Below are 22,745 nucleotides of genomic sequence, written 5' to 3' on the forward strand. Positions count from 1 at the left end.
GTCTTGTGAACTGCTGATTTGAACTGCTGATTTGAACAAACTGGATTCCAAGGGAAGGAAAGCGTAGCAGGGGGCGGCAGAAAGTTAGGTGGGCGGATGAGGTTAAGAAGTTTCCAGGGGTCAAGTGGATGCAGCTAACACAGAACCGGGTTAATTGGAGAAATATGGGAGAGGCCTTCGCCCTGATGATGATGATGATGAGTCTTGTGAAAAGAAAAAAAAGTAAGAACAACGAACGCCACTTTTCGCTCACGCAAAGACTACAGGCCGTGCAAGCAGAAAGACACGTGAAATAATTGAGGCCTTCCACATTGTAAGCTATGGGCCTGATAAGTGTGTCAGCGAAGCATCCATACACCTGTGTGAGAAAGAGCTACACTTTCTTGGTTTGATAAGATGATTTCATTGGGTGTGGTGCTTTGAGTGTTTGTTGCACATGCGTTTTGCTTTTGAAGGAAAGGGGTTTTGCTTCAATAAATCAGTTGTTTGTCTGAGCTCGTCCCGTTTGCTTCTCTCCTGTGCCTCGTCCCCTGCTCAGTTATTGTTTTGTAACCATTTCAAGATGGCCTGTGCACACATGTTCCGCTTCACTGCAGAGGACAAGTATTGCAAGGGAAGTGCATGCTAGCAACATATTTGGGGTTTCTTCATGTTTTTGTACTTTAATAATGGTGAAGGAAAATTGCAGGCATGCTGCAGCTGCCACTGGACGGTGAGCCAGCCATTGCCCGGCCCATGGCAGCTCGGACCGTGCGGCAGGTGAGTTGCGGCCACGGCCACCAGTTGGCGCTGACAGCAGATGGTGGCGCTCTGAGTTGGGGCGACGGTGGCCGCGGGCAGCTTGGCCATGGCGGCGTGGCCACGGAGGAGGTGCCGCGCCCCATAGAGGCCCTGGCTGGCTTGCGTCTGACAGCGATCGCTGCAGGCGGTTGGCACTCGGCGGCGCTAGCCCAAGGTGGGGACCTCTACCTCTGGGGCTGGAACCGTGACGGCCAGCTGGGTACTGCGCCAAGTGAGCTGCCGCTGGCCACTCTGCCGCGCTTGCTGCCCGTCGACGAGGACGTGGCTGCCGTTGCTCTTGGCTCGTGCCACTCGGTTGCTTTGGCAGGTGAGGACACTTCACAAGGACAGCAAGCTATCATTTTGGGGCCATTTTTTTTATCCTACACCAGCTACACTAGTGTAGCTAAAAACCATTGGAGGCATAGGAGATTTTCTACTCTGATGTAGCTGGTGTAGGTTAAAAAATGGCCCTAAAGTCAGGACCTGTTTGCAACCGCCAAGCCTCACGTGACATCCCACTTCCGGAATATGAGGGGCGCGGACTGAAAGAGTTGATGGCGCATTTTCAGACCTGGAGGCATCTGTTAACAGAGGGGGTGCGTTGACTTCCCAGTAAAGCTCACGAGCCACATCAACAGCATATACCCTCCCAATAATTTTACCTGAATCGCTGACCGCCAAGTCGATAAGCGCCATATTAAGGAACACAGCGGTGAAATGTGCGAGAATATTCGCGTGGGTGTTATGAGCAGCTGTCCTCTGCCTGAGCAGTTGTCCTCTGCCAACTTGCAGTATTGTTGCAAGGGAGTTTAGCAGGTTTGGCTGGTCATCATAATTCAAGCTATCAAAACCAGTTTCATTCATATAGCACCAGCGCCTGCACTCGTCACATTTCACCAGCTCCTTGCCCCCCATATCTTCTTTAACTTTGCGACCCATAGATACCCATAGGCAGCCCGCCCAACTACTTAGGGAAAATCGGTTACCTCCACTTTCCCTGGTCCTATGATTTGAAATTAGCGCTACAACTCATGCAGAATACGCTTTCAATGCTAAACAATAAATTTAAAAGCGCACTTAGCTTCGGACGACGTCGTTGGCTAATTCCCTCGGTGTCCCGAGAAGTCCGCACATGTTCCGCACAACACCAACACTATCCACACAATACCAACAGATAGCATCGCGCGTCCGGCATCATCTACAGGGTGTTGAATATTTGGGGGCTGGGATTTAAAAAATTCTTATGCAAAATTTACTACCCCATTCGAGCTGAAATAATGTTCACAAAGTAGCAAAATATAGTCTATGTTGTCTGATAAGTGATTCAACATCGGTACTTGCCTAGATTTCCTGAAATCGAGAAAAAAACTGCTCTCGGTGGCGTGCACAATTTTCGCAGAAGAGAGTCGAAACGCTGCTTTGACATGGTGGGTCATCTGTCGGGCAGCGAGGTAAGTGCGCCAACGGCCGGGATGGAGCGGGATGCCTCTAGAGGCGGAGCAAGAAAATTCTGGAACCATATAAGCTGGCTGGGAAGAAGAATCAAAGAAAGCAGGATCGGATTCAAGATAACGAGGGAAATTGTTTAAAGGGAGACAACGCAGTGAACTACATTACATCAGTTATAGCAGAGTCATTTAAGAGCGACGATAGGGTAATCTCCGCAAATCAGGAAGCAACACAAGGAATACAAAGCAGCTTAGAACTGACCAATCTAAACTGGAAAAAGGCAGAAAAAAATATTCCTAAAAACACATCTACAGGAATAGATGGAATTCCGATCAAGCTGATTAATGAACTCTGTCCAAAAAGTAAGGAAACGTTGTTAAAAGCTCTGGAAACAGTCATAACGAATAAGCAAATTCCGGACAGCTGGCGGCAGAGTAAAATGAATTTGATTTATAAAGGGAAAGGAGACAGGATGCACATAAAATCCTACAGGCCGATTATCATAACATCTGTTATGTACAGGTTAGCCATGCAGGCGGTGAAATTAAAGGTGCAAGCATGGGTTGAAAGTAACAAGATACTCGGAGAACTTCAGAACGGCTTTAGAAATGGTAGGCGCTTAGATGATAGCCTGTTCGTGCTTACCCAATGCATCGAAATATCTAGAGTGGAAAATAGACCTTTGTATTTGGCCTTCCTGGACATAAACGGGGCGTACGACAACGTAAGCAGGGAACTCCTGTGGAACATATTAAAAGAAGAAGGTATCGGTTATGAGATAATAGAGTTCCTACAGGAAATATACCGGGATAACAAAGTAGAAATTACGTGGGAAGGGATAAGAAGTACGGAGCATGTCAAAGTATGCAAAGGATTAAGACAAGGCTGTCCTCTATCACCGGTGCTGTTCATGCTTTATATGATAAACCTGGAACGAAGGATACAAGACAGTAACCTAGGTTTTAACCTGTCATATAGATTAGGTGGAAAGGCGGTAGAGCAGCGCCTCCCCGGTTTGATGTATGCAGACGATATTGTGCTGCTAGCTGAGAGTCTGGAAGAATTGCAAACTCTAGTTAAGTATTGCGGAGACGAAGGGGACGCTCTAGGCTTCAGTTTCAGCGCAGTTAAGTCGGGTCTGATGATTTTCAACGGCTCAACTGATCAGGGTCTTAAAATACAGGGCCTTGAAATACCTAGAGTAGCAGAATATAAATATCGGGGGGTATGGATAAACGAAGGATTGGCATACATTGGAAAGCATGAGCAATCACTTAAGGCCAAAGGGCGAAGGAATGCCGGGATAATGAAGCATAAGGCATTGTGGGGATACAATAGGTATGAGGTTTTGAGGGGTATTTGGAAAGGAATTATGGTGCCCGGACTTGCTTTCGGAAATGCGGTTTTGTGCCTACAATCAGAGGTACAGTCGACATTAGAAACAAATCAGAGATCCGTTGGACGATTAGCACTAGGTGCCCACGGCAAAACTGCAAATGAGGCGGTGCAGGGAGATATGGGCTGGCCATCTTTCGAAGTACGGGAAGCTCAGAGTAAAATATTATATGAGGAACGCCTGAGGAAATTGGACAGTAACAGATGGGCAGCTAAAGTATTTAAATACCTGTACCTAAAAAGCGTTGACTCACAATGGAGGAAAAGAACTAGGAAACTAACTAGTAAGTATGCTAGTAACAAGGACGGAGAAATAAAGAGCATAAGCAACAGGTGAAAAACACAGAAGGTAAAAATTGGATAAATTCGATGGAAAAGAAACAGAGTGTGGAATTATACCGAAAGTGGAAAATGCAGATCAGGAAGGAAGATTTCTTTGATAACTCAAGAGGCAGTGCCCTACTTTTTGAAGCTAGATCAGGGTGCCTTAGAACACGCAGCTACAAAAAGGAATTTAACAATGGAGATGACGCATGTGCTGTATGTGGAAGCTCCAGTGAAACAAATGACCATATTATACTCGAATGTAATGGTATCCATCCGGAAGTTGGTGCAGGCGCAATCACTCTTCCTGAAGCTCTGGGGTTTAGAGATAACAGTGGCCGGGTGAATAAACCGGCGGTGGAAACTAGCAAAAAACGACTGGAAGATTGGTGGCTTAAAAGCAGAGAAGTGACATAATGTTAGTAATGTATTAACAAACTTTAATAAATAGAATGAGGGTTTAGTTAACCATTCTAAATCAATAATTAAGATATAGGGAGAAAAATGAGCATGATAGCTACTGCTACCACCCCGTTTCAAAGGGGACGCTCCTATATTCCATCCATCCATCCATCCATCCATCCATCCATGTCAAATCGAAGTCATCTTGAACGAACAGTTCCTGAAAGAAACCTCCGCTGGATGCGGCCCCTGGGCGCTTGCGCCAGCCAAGTTGAAATAATCCGTTATAGCTACGCACAAAAGCGTGGACGGTTGTCACTAAAATTGCGACACTCGCAGGGCAAACCAAAGCTCGAGCAAAAATCACTTTGGGTGCCAGATGAAGGCCTCGTCTTCAAAAAAAATGGGTCCGCGAGCCATGGTCTTGCCCGTCGAGTGATAAATCCAGTCTCTTAAAAACGCCAGTTTACTCTGGATAAACGAAAAAACATTCAATAAAAAGAAATAATATTGGGTGCCACTGCGCTGGAAACATGCTGTCGAGGCGCGCGACAACGACCACCGAGGATAAAACAGAATGAGGGTCAGGGCTTTACCGCAGCAATACAAAACACACTGCAGCTTGAATAGGGACAAGAAACATAGTTCCTCAGGTGGCATCAACTCACGCAAATGCGCCTAAGCCATTCCTGCAGGCACTGCTTCCGTCTTCTCGCAGGTCTTTGTACCATTGTCCGTGCACATTCCGTTGGTCCTTGACGCTCGCTGGTTGTCCCTTGCTGGTCTCCCGCCGGGCGAAAGACGCCAGCTTTGCTTTCAATACGCTTATTTACCTTCATTTCTCCGCTGATAACATTCGGCCTCCACGATTGCCAGCTCGCTCATGCGCACTCGCGCTTCCCGGGCAAACACTAATACAAACAAGAAAAAGCGTGCGTGGTTGGAAACAATAAAAGGGGCTGCAGGGCCCCACAACACGACACATAAATGGCAGTATGGACTTTCAAATCGCTTGCGCCAAAATACATTATGCTATGGATCTTAATAGTGTGAGCACTGTGTGGCGCCATCTGACCCGTGGAATCGCGCTACCACCAAGTCTTGTTCGGTTTGAGCATGGCACAGCGCTTGTCGCTGCTTCGAACACTTCCCCAGAGCCCATTGTGCTGACTAAAGGGACATGTTTTCCTTGTGCTCTGGACATTCACCCGGTGTCCCTCACCACCCTTACCGCCCCCTCTTCCTCACCAGCCGCTTCTTCCAATGCTTCTCTCTGTGTTCTCTTTGGCACCATCAATCCTGACCTTCCTGCGACTCACCGCCAAGCTTTGCAGGAATTACTTCGAAAACACCAAGCCTCCTTTGATGCCACTTCTCCGACCTTGGGCCGAACGTCTTCTGCACAGCACCGCATTATTACAGAAGGTACTTCTATTGTTAGCCGCCGCCCTTATCGTGTTTCCTTATCAGAACGTAAAATCATAGAAGATAATGTGAATGATATGCTCCGACGAGACATTATTCTGCCCTCAGCTAGCCCCTGGTCATCTCCGGTTGTCTTGGTCAAAAAAAAGGATGGGTCCGTGCGTTTTTGCGTTGATTACCGCGCACTTAACAAAGTCACTCGCAAAGACGTTTACCCTATGCCACGAATTGACGACTCCCTCGACTGTCTTCAGGGCGCCGAATATTTCTCCACTTTGGATTTGCGTTCCGGTTACTGGCAGATACCGATGCACGAAGCCGACAAAGAAAAAACCGCATTCGCTACTCCCGATGGGCTTTACGAATTCAATGTCATGCCTTTTGGACTTTGTAATGCCCCCGCTACGTTTGAGCGCATGATTGACACTGTTCTTAGAGGACTTTAGTGGAAAACATGCTTGTGCTACCTGGACGACATAGTTATCTTCTCTGCGACTTTTTCTGATCATTTATGCCGCCTTGATCAAGTATTAACGTGCCTGGCATCCGCCGGTCTCCAGATGAACACAAAAAAGTGTAATTTCGCCAAGAAAGAAATCAAGATCTTAGGCCACCTCGTCAGCCGCGATGGCATTCGACCCGACCCTGACAAGCTTGCTGCAGTTTTGAACTTTGCACGCCCTCAGCGGACTAAGGAACTACGCAGTTTCCTTGGCCTGTCTTTGTACTTTCGCCGTTTCATTCGCAATTTTGCTACCATTGCTGCACCGCTCCACCGCCTCCTTACCGACAGTACTACTTTCAATTGGTCCGAAGAATGCGAAAAAGCTTTCCAAACCCTAAAGAATGCCCTCACTTCGGACCCTGTTCTCGCTCACTTCGACGACACTGCTGCTACCATTCTCCACACCGATGCCAGCAGCCTCGGTATCGGCGCCGTACTTCTGCAACGTGACACCGCTTCTCGGGAAAAAGTAATTGCGTTTGCCAGTCGAACTCTAACACCAGCGGAACGCAACTACACCATCACAGAGCAAGAGTGCCTCGCCGTCGTTTGGGCAGTTCAGAAATTCCGCCCCTACCTCTACGGCCGCCATTTCACGATCGTTACCGATCACCACGCTCTGTGCTGGTTATCAACCCTCAAAAATTTGACTGGACGCCTGGGCCGTTGGATTCTGCGTTTGCAGGAATACCACTTTGATGTCATATTCAAATCGGGTCGCAAACATCGAGATGCCGATGCTCTTTCCCGCTGCCCGCTCCCAGAATCACCACCTAGTGCTTCTTCGCGCCTTCCTGCGTGCACCCTCGGCGTCCCAATGTCGTCCAGAGCTCCAAACACCCCCTGTGCTACTCCTGCCGCTGCTCCAGATCGCTACGCCATTATTTCACACCAGCAAGCCGATCCCTACTGTCTTTCCCTAATCAACCTTCTCACCGGTGCTTCTCACCCTCCTACCGCTAGGATGCGCAGACAACTCCAAAATTTCAAACTTGACAACGGCGTGCTGTCCCGTTATATTTATTGCTCTGAAGGCACCCGTTGGGTCCTCGTTATTCCGAGAGCGCTTCGCACCCGTATCCTGGCGGCTTTCCACGATGATGCTACAGCCGGTCACTTAGGCTTTCATAAAACTTACCACCGCGTGAAAACCCGTTTCTTCTGGCCAGGCCTCGCCTCAAGTGTGGCAAAATACGTCGCCTCTTGTCTGCCATGTTAGCGCCGCAAACGGCCCACTTCTCCTCCTGCTGGCCTACTACAGCCGCTACCTTGCCCAGCTACTCCTTTTGCCGTTGTTGGCATAGACTTATACGGGCCACTTCCATTGTCCGCACGAGGTAATCGCTGGATCGTCACCGCCGTCGACCACCTAACACGCTACGCTGAGACCGCTGCCCTGCCTAATGGCTCAGCACATGAGGTCGCGACCTTCTTTTTGGAATCGCTCGTACTGCGCCATGGGGCCCCTCAAGTGCTTCTCAGCGATCGTGGTCGGACATTTCTGTCGACGATTGTAGCCGAAGTTATTGAGGCCTCAACCACACATCACAAATTGACCTCCAGCTATCACCCGCAGACCAATGGGTTGACTGAGCGGTTCCACCGCACGCTTTCTGACATGTTGTCTATGTACGTCAACCAGGACCACCGAAACTGGGACGTAATACTTCCTTTTGTTACGTTCGCCTACAATACGGCTGTACAGCGGACCACAGGTTACACCCCGTTTTTCCTCGTTTACGGCCGTTCTCCCGCTACCTTTCTTGACGCCTCTTTCCTTTCTACACATGCCAGTTCCTCACCCTCTCTTCCTGACCAGTTCCTTTCCCGAGTGGCCAAATCTCGCCGGCTTGCTCGCGTCAACACGGAAGCCAGCCAGGAAGACCGTAAGTGCCGCTATGATGCAACCCATCGCCAAGTTTCGTTCCGTCCCGGCGACGAGGTGTTACTTTGGACCCCATTACGCACTCCTGGCCTTTGTGACAAGTTACAGCACCGTTACATTGGTCCTTACACAGTTCTTGCAAAAACCTCCCCGGTCAACTATCGCGTCTCCCCTGTTTACCCTCCTCCGGACAGTCGTTACCGTGGCACTGAAGTTGTCCACGTTTCACGTATGAAACCTTTTATTCGGCGCAATCCTGCGGACTAACTGCGGCCAGGCTGGCCGCTTTAACTGCGCGGGCGAAATAGTGTGAGCACTGTGTGGCGCTTCATCTTCCACACGGCTGAACGTGCTGCTTCATCTTCATCCTGCTCCCTCTTGTAGATACCCATCGTCATCGCGGAGTGTGTTTGGCTGCAGTGTGCGACCAAGGCTTCAGGTCTGCAATAAAGCCTGATCCCCCAAGTCCGACCTTCGCGTTACCTTACAATAGTAATATGTTAAGGTAAACCACAGTTAAACAAGATAATGAGAAATGGAATCACAAGGACACCTATTTTCAGGTCGTATCCAAAATCATGAGAATAAAAAGAGTTGGTTAGGAAATGATTGATGATTTTCGGAGGTGGGAAGGAAGATGGGACATCGGGAATTCGGAGGTAAAATTCGGTGCTGCTGTGAGATTAACCCTTTCACTGCCACTCCCAAGATAACTCGGGTGTCCACACATGCACACTCCCTGCTTCTCCCGAGTATACTCTTTTTGACTTTTTAACTCACTCCCTGCCGCTCCCGATAAGACTTTTTCAAAATTGGCCAAAGGGCGCTGCCATATTGGAGACTGGGCTGTGCTCATAGTACAGGAAAAAGCTGCGGATTCTCCCCCCACGCCTGCTTCACAGCCCAGTCAAACCAGTTTCTCTCAGGGTCATGAAAAGGTCTTAGACGATGCAAGCATGTCGCGCCATCTATGGAGAAGACATAAATTCATGAAAAATGTAGTGTAAATTTTAAGCAACAGATGGGGTGCATTTGTTTACATGCGTGTCTCTTGGTCTTGGTCTCGGCAGAGCAGCCATGGCGAGGCAGCGTTCCACGTGCGTCCGCGGTTTGACGGAGGAAGAAATTTAAGAATTGCTTATGAATTCGGACTCCGATAATAGCGACAACGAGGAAGCAGCCCTCCTAAGTGCCTTGTTGAGCGATGAAAGTGATAAAGAGCCCCTGCCTCCAAAAACTCCGCGTAAGAAGAGCAAATCCGACGAGCGCGATCTCTGCTGGAAGAAAAAAAAGAGTTCAAGCCTCAGGAGCATGCTTTCGACCCATTTTATTCCGGAATCTCCAATAACATTACAGCGTCTTCTAGTGAGCTCGAAGTTTTCGAAAGTTTGTTTACATCGGACATTGTGAAAGCAATTGTGGAGCAAACGAACAATTTCCAGCGCCAAGTATACGCTGCGCTAACTTTGGCGCCCGGATCCCGTATACACCAGTGGAAAGACGTGACTCCACATGAGATATATTGTATTCCTTGCTGTTGTAATGCTCATGGCGCATGCAAGGAAAGGCAGCATTGCCGAGTATTGGTCTACGGATCCCCTCTTGAGTACGCCTGCATTCTCCAAGCTGATGAGTCGTAATCGCTTCCTCCTCATTTTGAGGTTTCTACATTTCTTTAATAAGAAGATCAGATTATGGTGACAGGCTGCACAAGATGCACTCGATTCTCTTGACGCTTCGAGAAAACTTTCAAGGGGCGCTGTCGCCATTCCAGAATCTTTGTATTGAGGAAAGCCTGCTGCTTTTCAAAGGGTGATTTGCATTCAAACAATATATTCGTTCTAATCGAAGCAGGTTCGGCCTGAAGTCATTTGTTCTCTGTGATGTGAAGACAGGCATGGTGCTGGACATTGTGCTGTACACCGGATCCTCAACTGAGATCAACGAGTCTGGGATGGGATATGGAGCATCAGTTGTTCTGAATTTATTGGGCAAGTATCTGGGCAAGGACCACGACCTCTGGGTTGACAATTGGTACACCAGTCCCGCCCTGTTCACCTACCTTTGCAAAAAAAGACCAATGCTTGCGGTACAGTACGGAAGAACAGGAAGGGTATCCCATGCAAAGGGAAAAGACTGGAGGAAGGGGAAACCAGCGAGTTGTGTACTGACCTGGAAGGACAAACGTGAAGTGCAAATGCTGACAACAAAGCACAAGGGGGCCATGGTAGAGTCCGCGAAGGTGAACAGAAAAACAGGCGAGAGCAAAAAGATTCCCCTGTGCATCTCCAAGTACAACTTGTGCATGGGTGCTGAGGACAAGGTCGACATGGTTGTGACTGTGACTGGTAGTGACAAGGAAAAGCATGAAGTGGTACAAAAAGTACTTCTTTTACCTATTGGACATCGTCATCTTCAACAGCAATATACTCCAAATGACGGCGTCTGACAAAAAGAAGCATGGCAGAATTTCGACCTTGAGCTAGTTCGCCAGCTAATTAAGAAGTACCACGACGGAAACTCGAAGCCAAAGAGAGGACGCCCATCGAAAGGTGAAGACCCAACACTGCTGACAGTGTGCCACTTCTTGTCTCTGATACCACCTACTACTGCGAAGCAGAACCCAACACGAGTGTGCCGCGTCTGTGCTAACACGCAGCGTGTGTGGACGGATGCTGAAAAAAGTCCTCTCCATCACACCTCGGGACACGGATCATTATCGGATTAGCCCGACAACAAGATTGCTTCGCTCATGTGGTACCAACAGGGACTCAGCCCTGACGCAATGCAACTGGCATCTTGCTGCGCACCACGGCTACCTGCATAGGCGCACCGCGCAACTGCTACGGCACGTCAGGACCACGGCAGGATGGCGAGTAAAGCCTGTTTCACATGAAGCGAAAACGCTACCGATTTCTGCCGCGGCGACGCAAAAACCTGTTTTCAGCTGTTGTGGCGGCTCGAGCGGTGAGAGCGACGCAGTTCCAACCATGGAGGAAGAAAAAAACTAGGAGGGAGCACCGCGGCGGAAAAGTGAAGCCTAGTCATAAAAAATATAATAGAAAGAATCATGGGAAATTAGCCGTCACGTGATACCGCAAGCGGTAGCCGGTAGCTGGTTTCGGTTGCGGTTTCGCACGCTTCGCTCTGAAGGAATGCCTTCGCATGGCCTTCGCTACGCGACGCCTGCGCTAGAAACCTGAGGCGCGCGTTGCAAGCAGGCGATGAATGGAACTTTGGACTTTTAGACAGGCTGATCCCGTGGGGGCTGCCGCCGCCGCGCAATGCACCCGTGTATTTCGCGAAGTATGGCTGGGTCCCCTCAACTGCGCCATATGAAATGCTTGCGGGGCTCGGCGCACAAAGACGATGCACGCGACAACAAGAAGGACGAGAGAACGAAGCGCTGATCATCGCTTTATCCTGTCGTCCGTTGTGTTCTTGTGCTCTGTCTTTGTGCGCCGAGTCCCGCAAGCATGGTATCAAACCAACTAGCCCAACAAAAAGTACTGCCATATGAAATGCTGTGTGCCGGGATGCAAGAACTACACGGATATACCGCTCAGGGCTGTCGCTCCAACGGCGAGTATCCTGTTATGCGCACTCCTCGAGAAATTCATTTAGGAAATGCAGACCTCAAATACACATTGTGACGCTGAAGCCAGTTTCCCAGGCATGCAATGTTATGTCGAATTCGTAGTCTCTCTGACGAAACCAAAGATGAAAAGGCCACCTGCAGTTCTCACTAGTGTGCCTATAGGCTTCCAAAGCACCGTCGAGCGGCGCTGCTGCTCCTGACAGGGAGCGCCATCTCTGACAGATAAATAGAAACTGGGGATACACGCGGCGGCACCTATGGCGGCACCACCTAGGCATCCCGTGCAAGTTTTCTCCTTTCGCTCGCTCGCTTCCGCGTTGCTTTGTCGCGCGGGCACACACTGGACGCCGCCGGCTCAGCTCGCTATCTTCACGGCGTGCGCCGCGCGCGCTTTCTCTCGCACGAGCACGCGCCTTGACGCGCCCCCGCAGGCGCACCGCGACATGCCACCTGCATTCCGTCTTGACTGGGCAACCTGACGCGTATTTTCATGAAGGATACTTAATTATAGGCGGGAAACTTTTTATTCACGTCTGTACTGTAGCGCAGACAACAGACGGGGATGAGTAAATATTGATTGTGAATGCGTCCCACGTTAGCAAAAACGTAGGAAGTGTATCTCGAGGTAAGTCCGCTATGTAATTATATTGTCGTATATAATGTGTTTAAAAACTGTAAAGTATCACCAGTACTGTTAAATAAAGTGGCCCGATCGTTGACCATCGTTTTGGCCTGTAGTATGCGATCTATATACGGATTTGTTTTTGTTATTGCGGCGTTACCAAAGGGGAAATCTTGCAGTAGAAGAGGAAGTATATAGTCCGAAGGAGGTGTTTCTTCAAAGACAAGAACGCTAGCAATCTCATAAGCGCAGGCGTGCTCCGTGCGCTGCACGCGACATAACCGGCTCACTGGCTTGGAAGGCAAGTGAAATCCAAGCTGCTGAAGGCGCGGCCGCTCGCGTGTGCTTCCGTGATGCAACCGCGAGGCGACGCTGGCGATACGTCGCTTTCTACGGGCCTGCTATGTGTTTCGCGCTAGAAACGCGAGTTTGTAATGGTTCTTCGGGTTCATAGAATAGTATATCCGGACTGAAATTCGTTCACTTGCATGCTACAATGGCAGTGACGATACATGCTGCGCTTTCCATCAGCTTTCGTTCGATTAAACTTGCTCTCTGCGGCCGCGATAGTTGCGTTGAAGTTGCTGCCTGAGCACAGTCGCGATGTGCTGATGCTGTATCACGATCAGATTTTGCCGCTTAGAAGACTATGCAGAATGCGAAAATCGCGTGTTACGGGGTTTAATAGGGCCTTCGCGCACTCGCACTTTTTGCCATAAAAATTGGCTTGTAGTGTACACCTCTATTATAAAACTTTTGCACAGCGTGAATGTAGCAGTCGCATTCGTGATAATTGACTGTCGTTAAAGAAATGGCTCGAATTAAAGTGGATGTCCAATGCGTGTGAAATTATAACTAGAGGTTTCTATGAGCGCTGATCATTATTTAATTGTAAAATAAGCACTGTGCTTGACTTAACCAAATAATGTCATTAGTTTCATGCAAATAAAATAGAAGACATATTGTCCCTACTGTACATTCCTGATGGAACTGTTGATTGCTTTCACACTGAACAATGATTCATATTGACTTAATAGCAGAATTCATGGTGATTTGGCATTGCTTTAATGTCACATCACATTAGTTTAAAATAAGTAACATACAAAACACAATTGAGAGAAAGTTCAACAAGACATAGCTGAAAGCACATCTCCGCATGGTCCTCACGTTGTTCTGCTAAGTTTCAAATGCTTTTTCTTCTTCCTTGTGGAAGTGCGGTCTTTGTTCAGGGACTTCGTGTAGAAGTGAAGACGTGTCATGATGAAAAACTTTACAATGCTGCTTGTAAGTGCTTCCTTGTGGTTATCACAGCCAACACGTGGCAGTTGTTGCATGTGCTGCATAATCTCTGTAATGCTATCTCTGTGCAGCTTATTCCAGCTAAACCAAATGGTGAAAGAGTCCTCCAGTGCTTCAACAAAAGCAAACAGCTCACGTGTTGGATAAAGCAGGCCCCCTTGGTCACAGAATGCTGTGAAGGATGAAAGTTGCTTTTCTGCGTTCTCTGGTGATGTAAGGAGAGCATCGAAGCAATCTTGGCATTTTGTTGTGAGGACCTTTCGTCGTGCAACATATCCTGCTAGGTAGTACACCAGTCTGGCGTCACTTGTTTGCTCTGGATATATGTGATCGGGTGCTAATGAAGTTGGAGAGGTCTGAAGAATTCTTGACGCTTCGTCCAGTTTACCAGAGTCCAGCGGGGTGTCGACGTGGCTTGCTAATTCAGCGGTCCCAAATAAAGCATCGAGCGTTCCGCCTGCGCAATTGCCAGTACTTGGAGCTTTTACCAGATTATAAAAGCTAAGGCAGTTCACTGTTGTGAGGAACTGTGCCAATGTCGGGTGATCATTGCAGCCATTAAATTGGCGTATTATGCCAAAAAGCTTTTCGATTGCATCTCGACTAAGCCTTGAAGTTAAAAGGTATTTGTAGCCAATTCTTTCATTGAGGTAGGTCAAGAGTTCCAGAGTGGCTTTCAAGGTTAGTCTAAGCCCCTCCGCAATGCCAGGTGATAGAAAACCAGCCTTAGAAGGCCCTGTGTTGGCTTCCCACTCATCAATATACACAAGGGCTTTTTTCAAGACATCTTCTTTTTTCGAGTTTGGCCTGAGTGAGCTTGATGGCTCTCTCATTACATCGATCAGATTATGCATGAAGGTGGTGAACTTGGCTGTAGCATCGGTGTGGTCACAGGAATGTGCAATTTTGTTGTGCGCTAGACGTTCACTTGTACAAAAAAAGCCATGCAAAACTTGTGGGCTAAAAAGGTGGAAGGCCAAATTGACTCATTTTTTCAAAGCTATTAGGACTCAAGTGGACATTAGTTATTTTTGGCATTGCTTTCAATGTGACTTGGCACTTATCATGGTCATGGGCTATCTTGATGGGCCTTACGTCCACATGTCCCTCTGGCGTTTTGAAGCCTGCCTTGATGAAGCCATTGCGCACACATTTTACTAAGTGCGGAAAGTCGGACAAGAAGAAAAGGCGTCTGTCATCTCCACAAGGATGGGTTGTCGATGGTTTGATAGCTTTCGAGCTTGCTGCAATGCCAAAATTGCGCCACATTGCCCGATTCCATGACGCGCCATCACAGGTGACGTAGTCAACCTTCAGACCGGCATTTTCAGAAAGCAGCAGAGCTTCTAAAAGAATCTTCGAGAGCAGCGGTGCTTTAACGTTTCCCTTAGAAGCAAAAACGCCAAGGATTTGATGCCATGACCCAGAAAGAGGCTGAAACATGATAACCAGACCATGGTCATATGTAACTGTCTTGTCAGCCTCAGGCGTGTAGGGGCCAAGATCAACGAACCCGTCCACTTTACCAGAGCCGCTTGCAACAGCAAAGTTTTCTTCAAGCTTCATCTCATCGAGAAAGAGACCACCATGGCACTCAAATTCAGTCATCTGTTGCGTTTTTCTTGATATGCCGAAAAGCACTGCTGTATTAAATTCAAATCTGCTCTCATACTTCTTCATATATTTCCTCAGATAGGTGCGGCTAGGTAGCACAAGTATTTTTTGTTTTCGCACATGTTCATAGAGACGTGGACTTTTCATGTGCATTATAATACATTCTAATATCCACTCTGGATTATAGTGCATCCCTTTCACAGATTTGCGGCTTCTAGCCTCAAAACACTGAATGATTGCAACTTTTTGTTTTTGTGGAAGCTTTTCAGTCTTTTTTAGCACAGTACTTTCTTCAATATCTTCATTTTCCTGCTTCATTTTAGCGATTGTTTGATCCAAGCTTTTCACTTTGGCTCTGAGACGTCGCACTGCTTCAGTTCTGGCCCTCAACTTCTTTCCATAATCATACCTGACATTTCGTTTCTTTTTCCGACACCGTTGATTAAGTAGAAGCCTTCGCACATACTTGCATGCAATGCACCGCATTTCATTTTCTTTCACAGCACCTTTGCACCGTATATGATAGAAGCCTTCGCCCCACTTTATCATTTGCGAACAATTGACATCGGAGAACTTCGTCAGAAGCCCCGCTCCTGAGCAAACCTGCATTCTGTCAACCTCTTGCAGCAGGGACGCTGGATCGCATTTGTTGTCTATCGCCGCGAGTTCCACACCACGGACGAACACCTGATGCTTGACAGCGCTGCCCTCATTGCGGAACAAAACAAGCTTCTGAGCGTGAAGGAGCCCCATGTTCGGCCCTGGTAGGCACACACTATACGACACTGTAAGCGGCTCTTCACAAAATACACACTTTCCCCATTTATCCGATGGAAGGGGAACGTATCTGGCATCCAAAGTTCTTGGTGGCCCCGATTCGGCAGACGCATACCCGGGTATGTCAGACGCGGGAACGTCAGCTGATATATCGCTGGCCGGCGGAACTGTTCGCCGCCTCTTCGAAGGCACGATCTGGGGGTCCAGTCGCTCTTTTGGCTTCCTCTTCTTGGGTACGGGCTTGGACAGATACTTGGACATGTTCGGGAAGATCGTGGGAACGGCATCCGACTGAAGGACCGGTTTGCTCCTTTCCAAACACACTGTCTCACCTTTTATGTTATGTTCGAAGTGCCGTAACAAAAACTGGAGATCAAAATGAAGTTCGCAAACAGCGGCGTTCCGTTCGAGGGGCTTGTCAGCTCTCGGGATATTTCTCTGCCACTTCAGAAAAAACTCCTCGTCCTTGGGTACACCGAAAAGCAACAGCTTTTCTTTGCACGATTTGTACCCGGTTGTGCAACCGGGCACAAAACAGTGGCTTTGACGCCGGCTCGTCATACACACGGTTTTAACAAGCCAGACAAAGCGTACAGCGTGCGAAATCCACTCAAATTCACACAAAAAGCGCCGAAAACGTGAGCATATAGGCTTCCCACGCGTTCAGCTACAGTTCAGCTTGACGTGTAAACAACGGCGAGCGCCACCTCGCGGATGCATCATGAGGCTGCACTGTGCTTCCCATAGGAGCCGCCTGGCGGTAATCACACTTCAGTATTCTAGGCACTGTACTTGTACTGCATAGTGTTTTATTTCGGTCCTTATTAAATGGTTGTGCTTCATTTATGATAATTGGTTTGCACTCACGAACCCTGTGACGCGAATGGGGTGCCCGTGCGAGTAGGGTCAGTCGAGCCATAGCTTGGATCACTTTTTACTGCACTTCCGACGTATCTTTGTTAATAATAATAATAATAATAATAATAATAATAATAATAATAATAATAATAATAATAATTGGTTCACTTATTGGCCAATTTGCGAAAATCTGTAAAAGCGTCTCAGCGAGGCATGCTTTCCAACGCCGCCCCCACCCCCGAAAAAAAAAAAGGCCTCGTTCCTAGATATATGCTTGGTCAATCTAAAAATGAAAAGGCAGCTGTGGACACTTAGGGCACTTGCACACATCAGTCTCGATCGCGGACGTCGCTTCTGTTGATTTGGTTGCTTTCAGAGCACTCACAAAGCAGGGAGAGAGCACAGAAAATCGGCAAAACTAGACACGCGGGGAGCGAAGAGCAGGATAATCTTCGGTCCTCCTCACATGCATGGTGTTAAACCACTGTACTTTTTTGATGCCTCTCCGAGCCGTCTTTATCAACTGTTAACATTTCTGAGTTTACGAAGAAAGGGGAAATTGGCTCTTTTCATTTCCAAAAAGAATGCTGTCATGCGGTTGGAAAACAGGTCTTGCGGACACACTCCAAAGGAATCTGCAATGTTTCACACGTGAGCCTCGTCTTTTGGTGCTTCGCCTACTATTGTGGCTTCCCATAACACAATGATACTTAGTACATCCGTTTCGCATCAGCGGAAGCGTTTTTGTATCGCCAAATAACCGCCAGGCGCAACGCGATCGCCGCGCGTGCACAGGAAGCTAGCGGAGCGTCTGCTCCGGCGAAGCCTCATCGTTTCACATTTCGCCACCACGCCAGGAATGCGGCGCTGCCGTCGCGCGGCGAAACTTGAGCTTGGGTTCCCTATAAATACGGAGTACAATGCAACAATTGTAAACAAAGTAACTTGTTACGACGAGACGCACAACTTTCGGCAGACCACTCCGGTAGGCTTTCCGCGGGGACATCCAAAGTCACTAAAAAATACCATGTACCCTGCTGCTTTTGAGTCTGGCAACTACCCTAGCAAAAAAATCCAATAGAAAACTAATAGCCTATCAGATTATTGATATTGGTTTTATCAGTCTGCCAGAGTATTGGTCGTATGGGTGTCCTAGCCTATTGGTTTTACAGGTCTGCTGGAGTATTGGTTTTATAGGTCAATTGTTTACTGGTCGTATAGGTTGTTTTATCGGTCCTATGGTATCTGGTAAAACAGATAGGTCTGTAATGCTAGTACACCCATAGCTGTCAATAATCTGATAGACCTACAAAACCAGTAGGTTTCCTATTGGTTTTGTAGGCCCTATGGAATATGGGTCTCATCGAGTACCTGCGTGTGTTTACCTCTCCGGACACCTGAAGGGAGAGGGCAGCTATGTTCCACTTTCTAGGGATGAATTACGCAGCAGGTGCATGTATACACATTTTATTCCGCAATGACAGCGGCAACGCATACTGGCACATAATCCAAACATTCACTGCATCCAGGTAGCCCTCGATTCCAAGATTGCGGACTTCGGCCCGAGGATGTAGTCTCTCCAATACTAAGGCACCTGAAAGAAATAAAAAATTGCGGTGCAGCTTGAAAAATAAGCGATTTCAAGAGCGCGACACCACCACCACTTCAAAAAATCGGCGCACATATATACCGGCAACTGCGATTGCGCGCGTATTCATGCGGAGGCAGATAGAGGACGCGCCGCCATTATTGAACGCCGAGGTAGCTGCTGAACCAACCTTCCGTCTTGCGCCTCACCACAGGTTCTGCCACTTGAACACAGTGCGCACGACATTCAAAAACAGATTAACGCTAAAAAGGTTCATCAATACTTTCAAGAAATCGTGCCGACAACTTTCAAACTCGGCACTGCGTTATATCACACCGCGCGATTCAAATTCCTTTGTTGGCGTGCAGGCAGCGACATTCTGTAACGCAAAGCCACATCATACACTGACAAAGTATAAACGTCAGCCCGAAGTTGCAAGTGATGCACACGCACCTGATCAAAAGCTGAACGTGCGCTGGAACGTTGATATCCTCAAGAAGCACCCCGAAAAACAGCGAAAACGTATAAACACAGGGCACCGACCGAACTGCCGCCAGCCCGATCAGCGATCGCGCCAGCGCCAATGCCTCTACGGAGCTGCGCATGCGCGCCCAGAGGAGAGGTGGAAAGCAGGATGAGAGAGGCCAGCACGGGAACGCTTGCGCGGGAGTAGGAGTGAGAGAAAGGAAACCTAAGGTGCTGGGAAGAACCGCCGGCATCGCGCTACCGCGGCGGCAGCTCGAGCCGTACTCGTCGCGTGCTCGATGTCGACTCCTCTCGCTTCGGCGGCGGTTGCAGTTGCTTGGACGCGCGTCTTGCGGCTCCAACCGTACGTAGTTTGTTGAGACCTCGCGCAGAATTAAGTGAGAATATTTTGTGTCGCGGCGTTCTCAATTGTTATTGCGGCTAATATTGTACATTATGGCAACACAATAAACGGGATGAATGCGTGAGTTTTGGGGATGTGTCCGAGATGGAAAAGAAAACAATGAAAAAGACCCTAAAATCTCCAACTGACTGATCCTGCATGTACGACCCATAAACAAAGGCATACTGATGTATCAGACACATGAACCAATATGTAGTGGTCTATAAGACAAGCATGTATCAGCCTATAAGATGTATGGGCTTCTGCACTTGTCTGATACTTTTCTTATACAACCCACAGATAAACCTGTGAAACCAATACTATTGCCTATAGGACAAATATGTACCAGTCTATAAGATTTATGAGTTTCTGTATAAGTCCCATAGAAATGCAGATACAACACATAGAATACCTACAGAACCAACACCGATTCTTATAGAGCCAATAACGCTCCCTATTGGTCTTTTTTGCTAGGGTATGTTGGCTAAATTCCCAAGAATCATTGCGCGCAAGAGAGAGAAGGGAGCGGAGTCAGAGGAGGTTGGCTTGCGGAGGCTGCGCGCGCTCCCTACTAGTTTTTTTCTTCCTCCATGGTTCCAACTGATTGAAAAATTTTCGCTCCGTTGCTGCCGCTTGGTGCCGAGTTCGCTCAATCGCTTGCATGTGAACCAGCCTTAAATCGGGTCCTTCTACTGTCTCGGCTGAGGAAGTGCGTTGTGTCCGGCAGGCTGAGTTGGAATGAGTTGGAACACGTTGCCTAATGAGTACATTTACAAGAGCGTAACCAAATCGAAACTTAGAGCAAAAAAAAACAAAACAAATACTGACCAACAGCTAAACCGAATTAAAGCGTGCTTTCGCACGTCTAACTCGGTTTCACCTGAGCTGAAACCTTGCTAATTTTTTTAGCGTAATAGCCACAGAGTTGCCTCGTTCCTCGAGGTCGTGCAGTCGTCGTCCATACACTTTGTTCTGTGACAGCCTGTACATAGTCGTCCTTGTAAATGACAACCGGCATTGCAACAACTGCCCATAGGCATGATTGGCATTAACCCTTTCACTGCCGGGTTTTTTTCTCGCCACTGCACTCCCTGCCGTTTTTTTTTTTCATGTTTCGTGAAAATTTTAGGTTAGTAACGCATTGCGATGCTTTGCAGGACATGTAAATATTTTTATTCAAAATAACCTTATAGATATTGCACTGAATACAAAAAATTGACAACTAATTAACAAAACAATTATCTGCTAATTAAGATGTCCAGGTGTTTAGAAAACCTTTTTGGTGTGGTACTCTTCAAAACAAGGCACCAAACAAAGCGGCACCTTGCAGCTAACACATACATAACGAGACTCCCTTCATTGAAGGCACCAGGTATGTGACCCCCCTCCCAACCTTCATTTGTGCAGCCTCTTCTGGGCCCGCGATCCACCCCCCAGTTGGCGCCTGAGCACGATTGAGCTGTGGCTGCTTGGTTTGGCAATGTGACGCTCAAGATCGTCACACACATCCTGAAGGCCTGGTTAGACCTCGTGAAATAGTGCATTCGCACTATAAACTTCATTCATTTAGATGCAGTAGGTGGGGCTGCTGGCAATGCAACACGTGCAGCCGCAGGATGCTTTCATTTAGTCCAGTAAGAATGCGCACCGTTGCAAGCAGAAAAATTATCAGCCTCGGCGTTCCAGCTCTTTGCTAGGGGAGGTAGCACTCTGACCTGCTTATTCTATCCAAGCAACATTAAAGCTTCATTTAGAGAATTGATACCTCGCTACCGCTGACCGTCACCACCTACCGCTACCGCGCGAGAGTCAGTGCGCATGCGCAGATCATCGTGGTGACGACAGATGGTGCCACGTTCCCGTTAAATGCCGGCAAACTCGAGACTCATGCTATGCTGGCGGCGTGCGGTAGTGGTTGGTGGCCGCGGTAAACTAAAGGTCTCTAATATTTGCGCTGCTGGGATTTGAACTAAAATGGACGTTGTACACCTGTGTCATTGCTGTGGTTTTGTTTATTCCGATACTGAAAAGACCACATGCTTACTGTGTTGCACAGGGAACGGCTCGGCCTGGGCTTGGGGCAGCAACGACTACGGCCAGCTGGGGCCAGAAAGAACTGCGCAGAACTGGCAAGCCGTGCGGCTGGCGGATAGTCAGGCTGTGGGCGTGGTCTGCTCCTCCTGGGCCACTTTGGTGCGGCTTGCCTCCTGATTTACAAGCTGCTGCAGCAGAACAGTGCCTCGAAAATCTTGCACAGGGCCTCAATTCTCTCATATATGGCAAGGGTGTCACATTTGTCATCTTTTTGCCCTCACGAGTGTAGTATCTGACACTAAAGAGAGGACAAAAACACGTTCAATGGTAGCAGCTTTCCGCGCATCCATACCGCACTGACATGGTGTCGGGCTGTGTGCCATCGTCGGGCTGTGTGCCATCACAGCTGCTGCCTGTGTCTAAGAGTTCAAAGGTGAGTTGTTGGGCGAGTTGGTGATGACGTTTCATATCTACAGCGTGATAAACGGGACGAGAGAGGAAACAACGACAAGCACAGGGCTGCTGACATCTGATTTTTTATGGCCTGTCCAGATGGTACATACACCCCACTGGAAGGAGGAGATGGAAATCAAGGCACACATAACATGAGTAAACATAAGACTCGCACTCCTACAGGGACGCATCAACATTGCATTCGAGATAAGCTTTTTCTATTTTTGATAGTACCGCAGATGGTGCACTTATACAATCTTCCGAGAGCCTCGCTATCATTTGGGCTTCTACCACCTCCCTAGTCAACTGATGACTTCCTAATATTATACACTCATTGTACAAAGGTTGGCAGGCACTCCTATCGTCATCTTCGTCACCTTCCTTGCAGCTGCTGCAGTGCTTGGCTACATGGCTGGCAATAGGGGCATGCGTAACATTATAACAATGTTCTTTAATCGTCCAGTCTGGCCGATGTAACGCTTCCCACATTATAGTGGCAGGGAATAAATCACCCCTTCCTGGCACTTTACAAATTTTTTGCCGTGCCTTTTCTTTTTCAGCCGCGCGGTTCATCGTTTACCGAATTAACTTTCCTGACCAGTTTGGACATTCGGTTAGGAGCCGAAAAGACAACGTCGACTCTGGCATGCTCGCCAATCCTCAGGTTATGGGATACCTAATGCATGTATGGCACGACAGCAAACTTTCTCTTCTTTTTTTCTGGTCTTTTCTTACCTTTTATCTCGGATTTCACTTATTTCTGTACTTTTTCTGCCACAGAAGTCAGAACGCGGAAGAGTATACCGGCCTGCGTCAGGCGACTTGGTTGTTGAAGCTAAGCTCCAGTCTGTGCTCTTTTACAACAT

The 22,745-nt window shown here is 48.1% G+C and overlaps 2 protein-coding genes across 2 annotated transcripts in view; one reads left to right on the plus strand and one right to left on the minus strand.

Annotated features, from left to right (window-relative positions):
* LOC146207010 (RCC1 domain-containing protein 1-like) overlaps window positions 1-22,436 on the plus strand; it is a 97,582-nt gene extending 75,146 nt beyond the window's left edge. The window contains exons 3-4 of the mRNA XM_084591853.1: window positions 689-1,108; window positions 21,449-22,436. Of these exons, the coding sequence (XP_084447979.1) occupies window positions 689-1,108; window positions 21,449-21,603 (575 nt within the window). The 3' untranslated portion in view covers window positions 21,604-22,436. The remainder of the gene's footprint in view (window positions 1-688; window positions 1,109-21,448) is intronic.
* Window positions 15,075-16,802, minus strand: LOC146207011 (uncharacterized). Its single transcript, XM_084587580.1, has 2 exons — window positions 15,589-16,802; window positions 15,075-15,121 (listed from the first exon to the last, which is right to left on the minus strand). The coding sequence occupies exons 1-2, from the start codon at window positions 16,637-16,639 to the stop codon at window positions 15,075-15,077; spliced, it is 1,098 nt and encodes a 365-aa protein (XP_084443706.1). The 5' UTR covers window positions 16,640-16,802.
* Window positions 22,437-22,745: the final 309 nt, after the last annotated feature.

The sequence above is a fragment of the Amblyomma maculatum genome, chromosome 1 (assembly GCF_055883805.1).
Source record: "Amblyomma maculatum isolate TAMU_Amacu chromosome 1, ASM5588380v1, whole genome shotgun sequence".
Lineage (NCBI taxonomy): Eukaryota > Metazoa > Arthropoda > Arachnida > Ixodida > Ixodidae > Amblyomma > Amblyomma maculatum.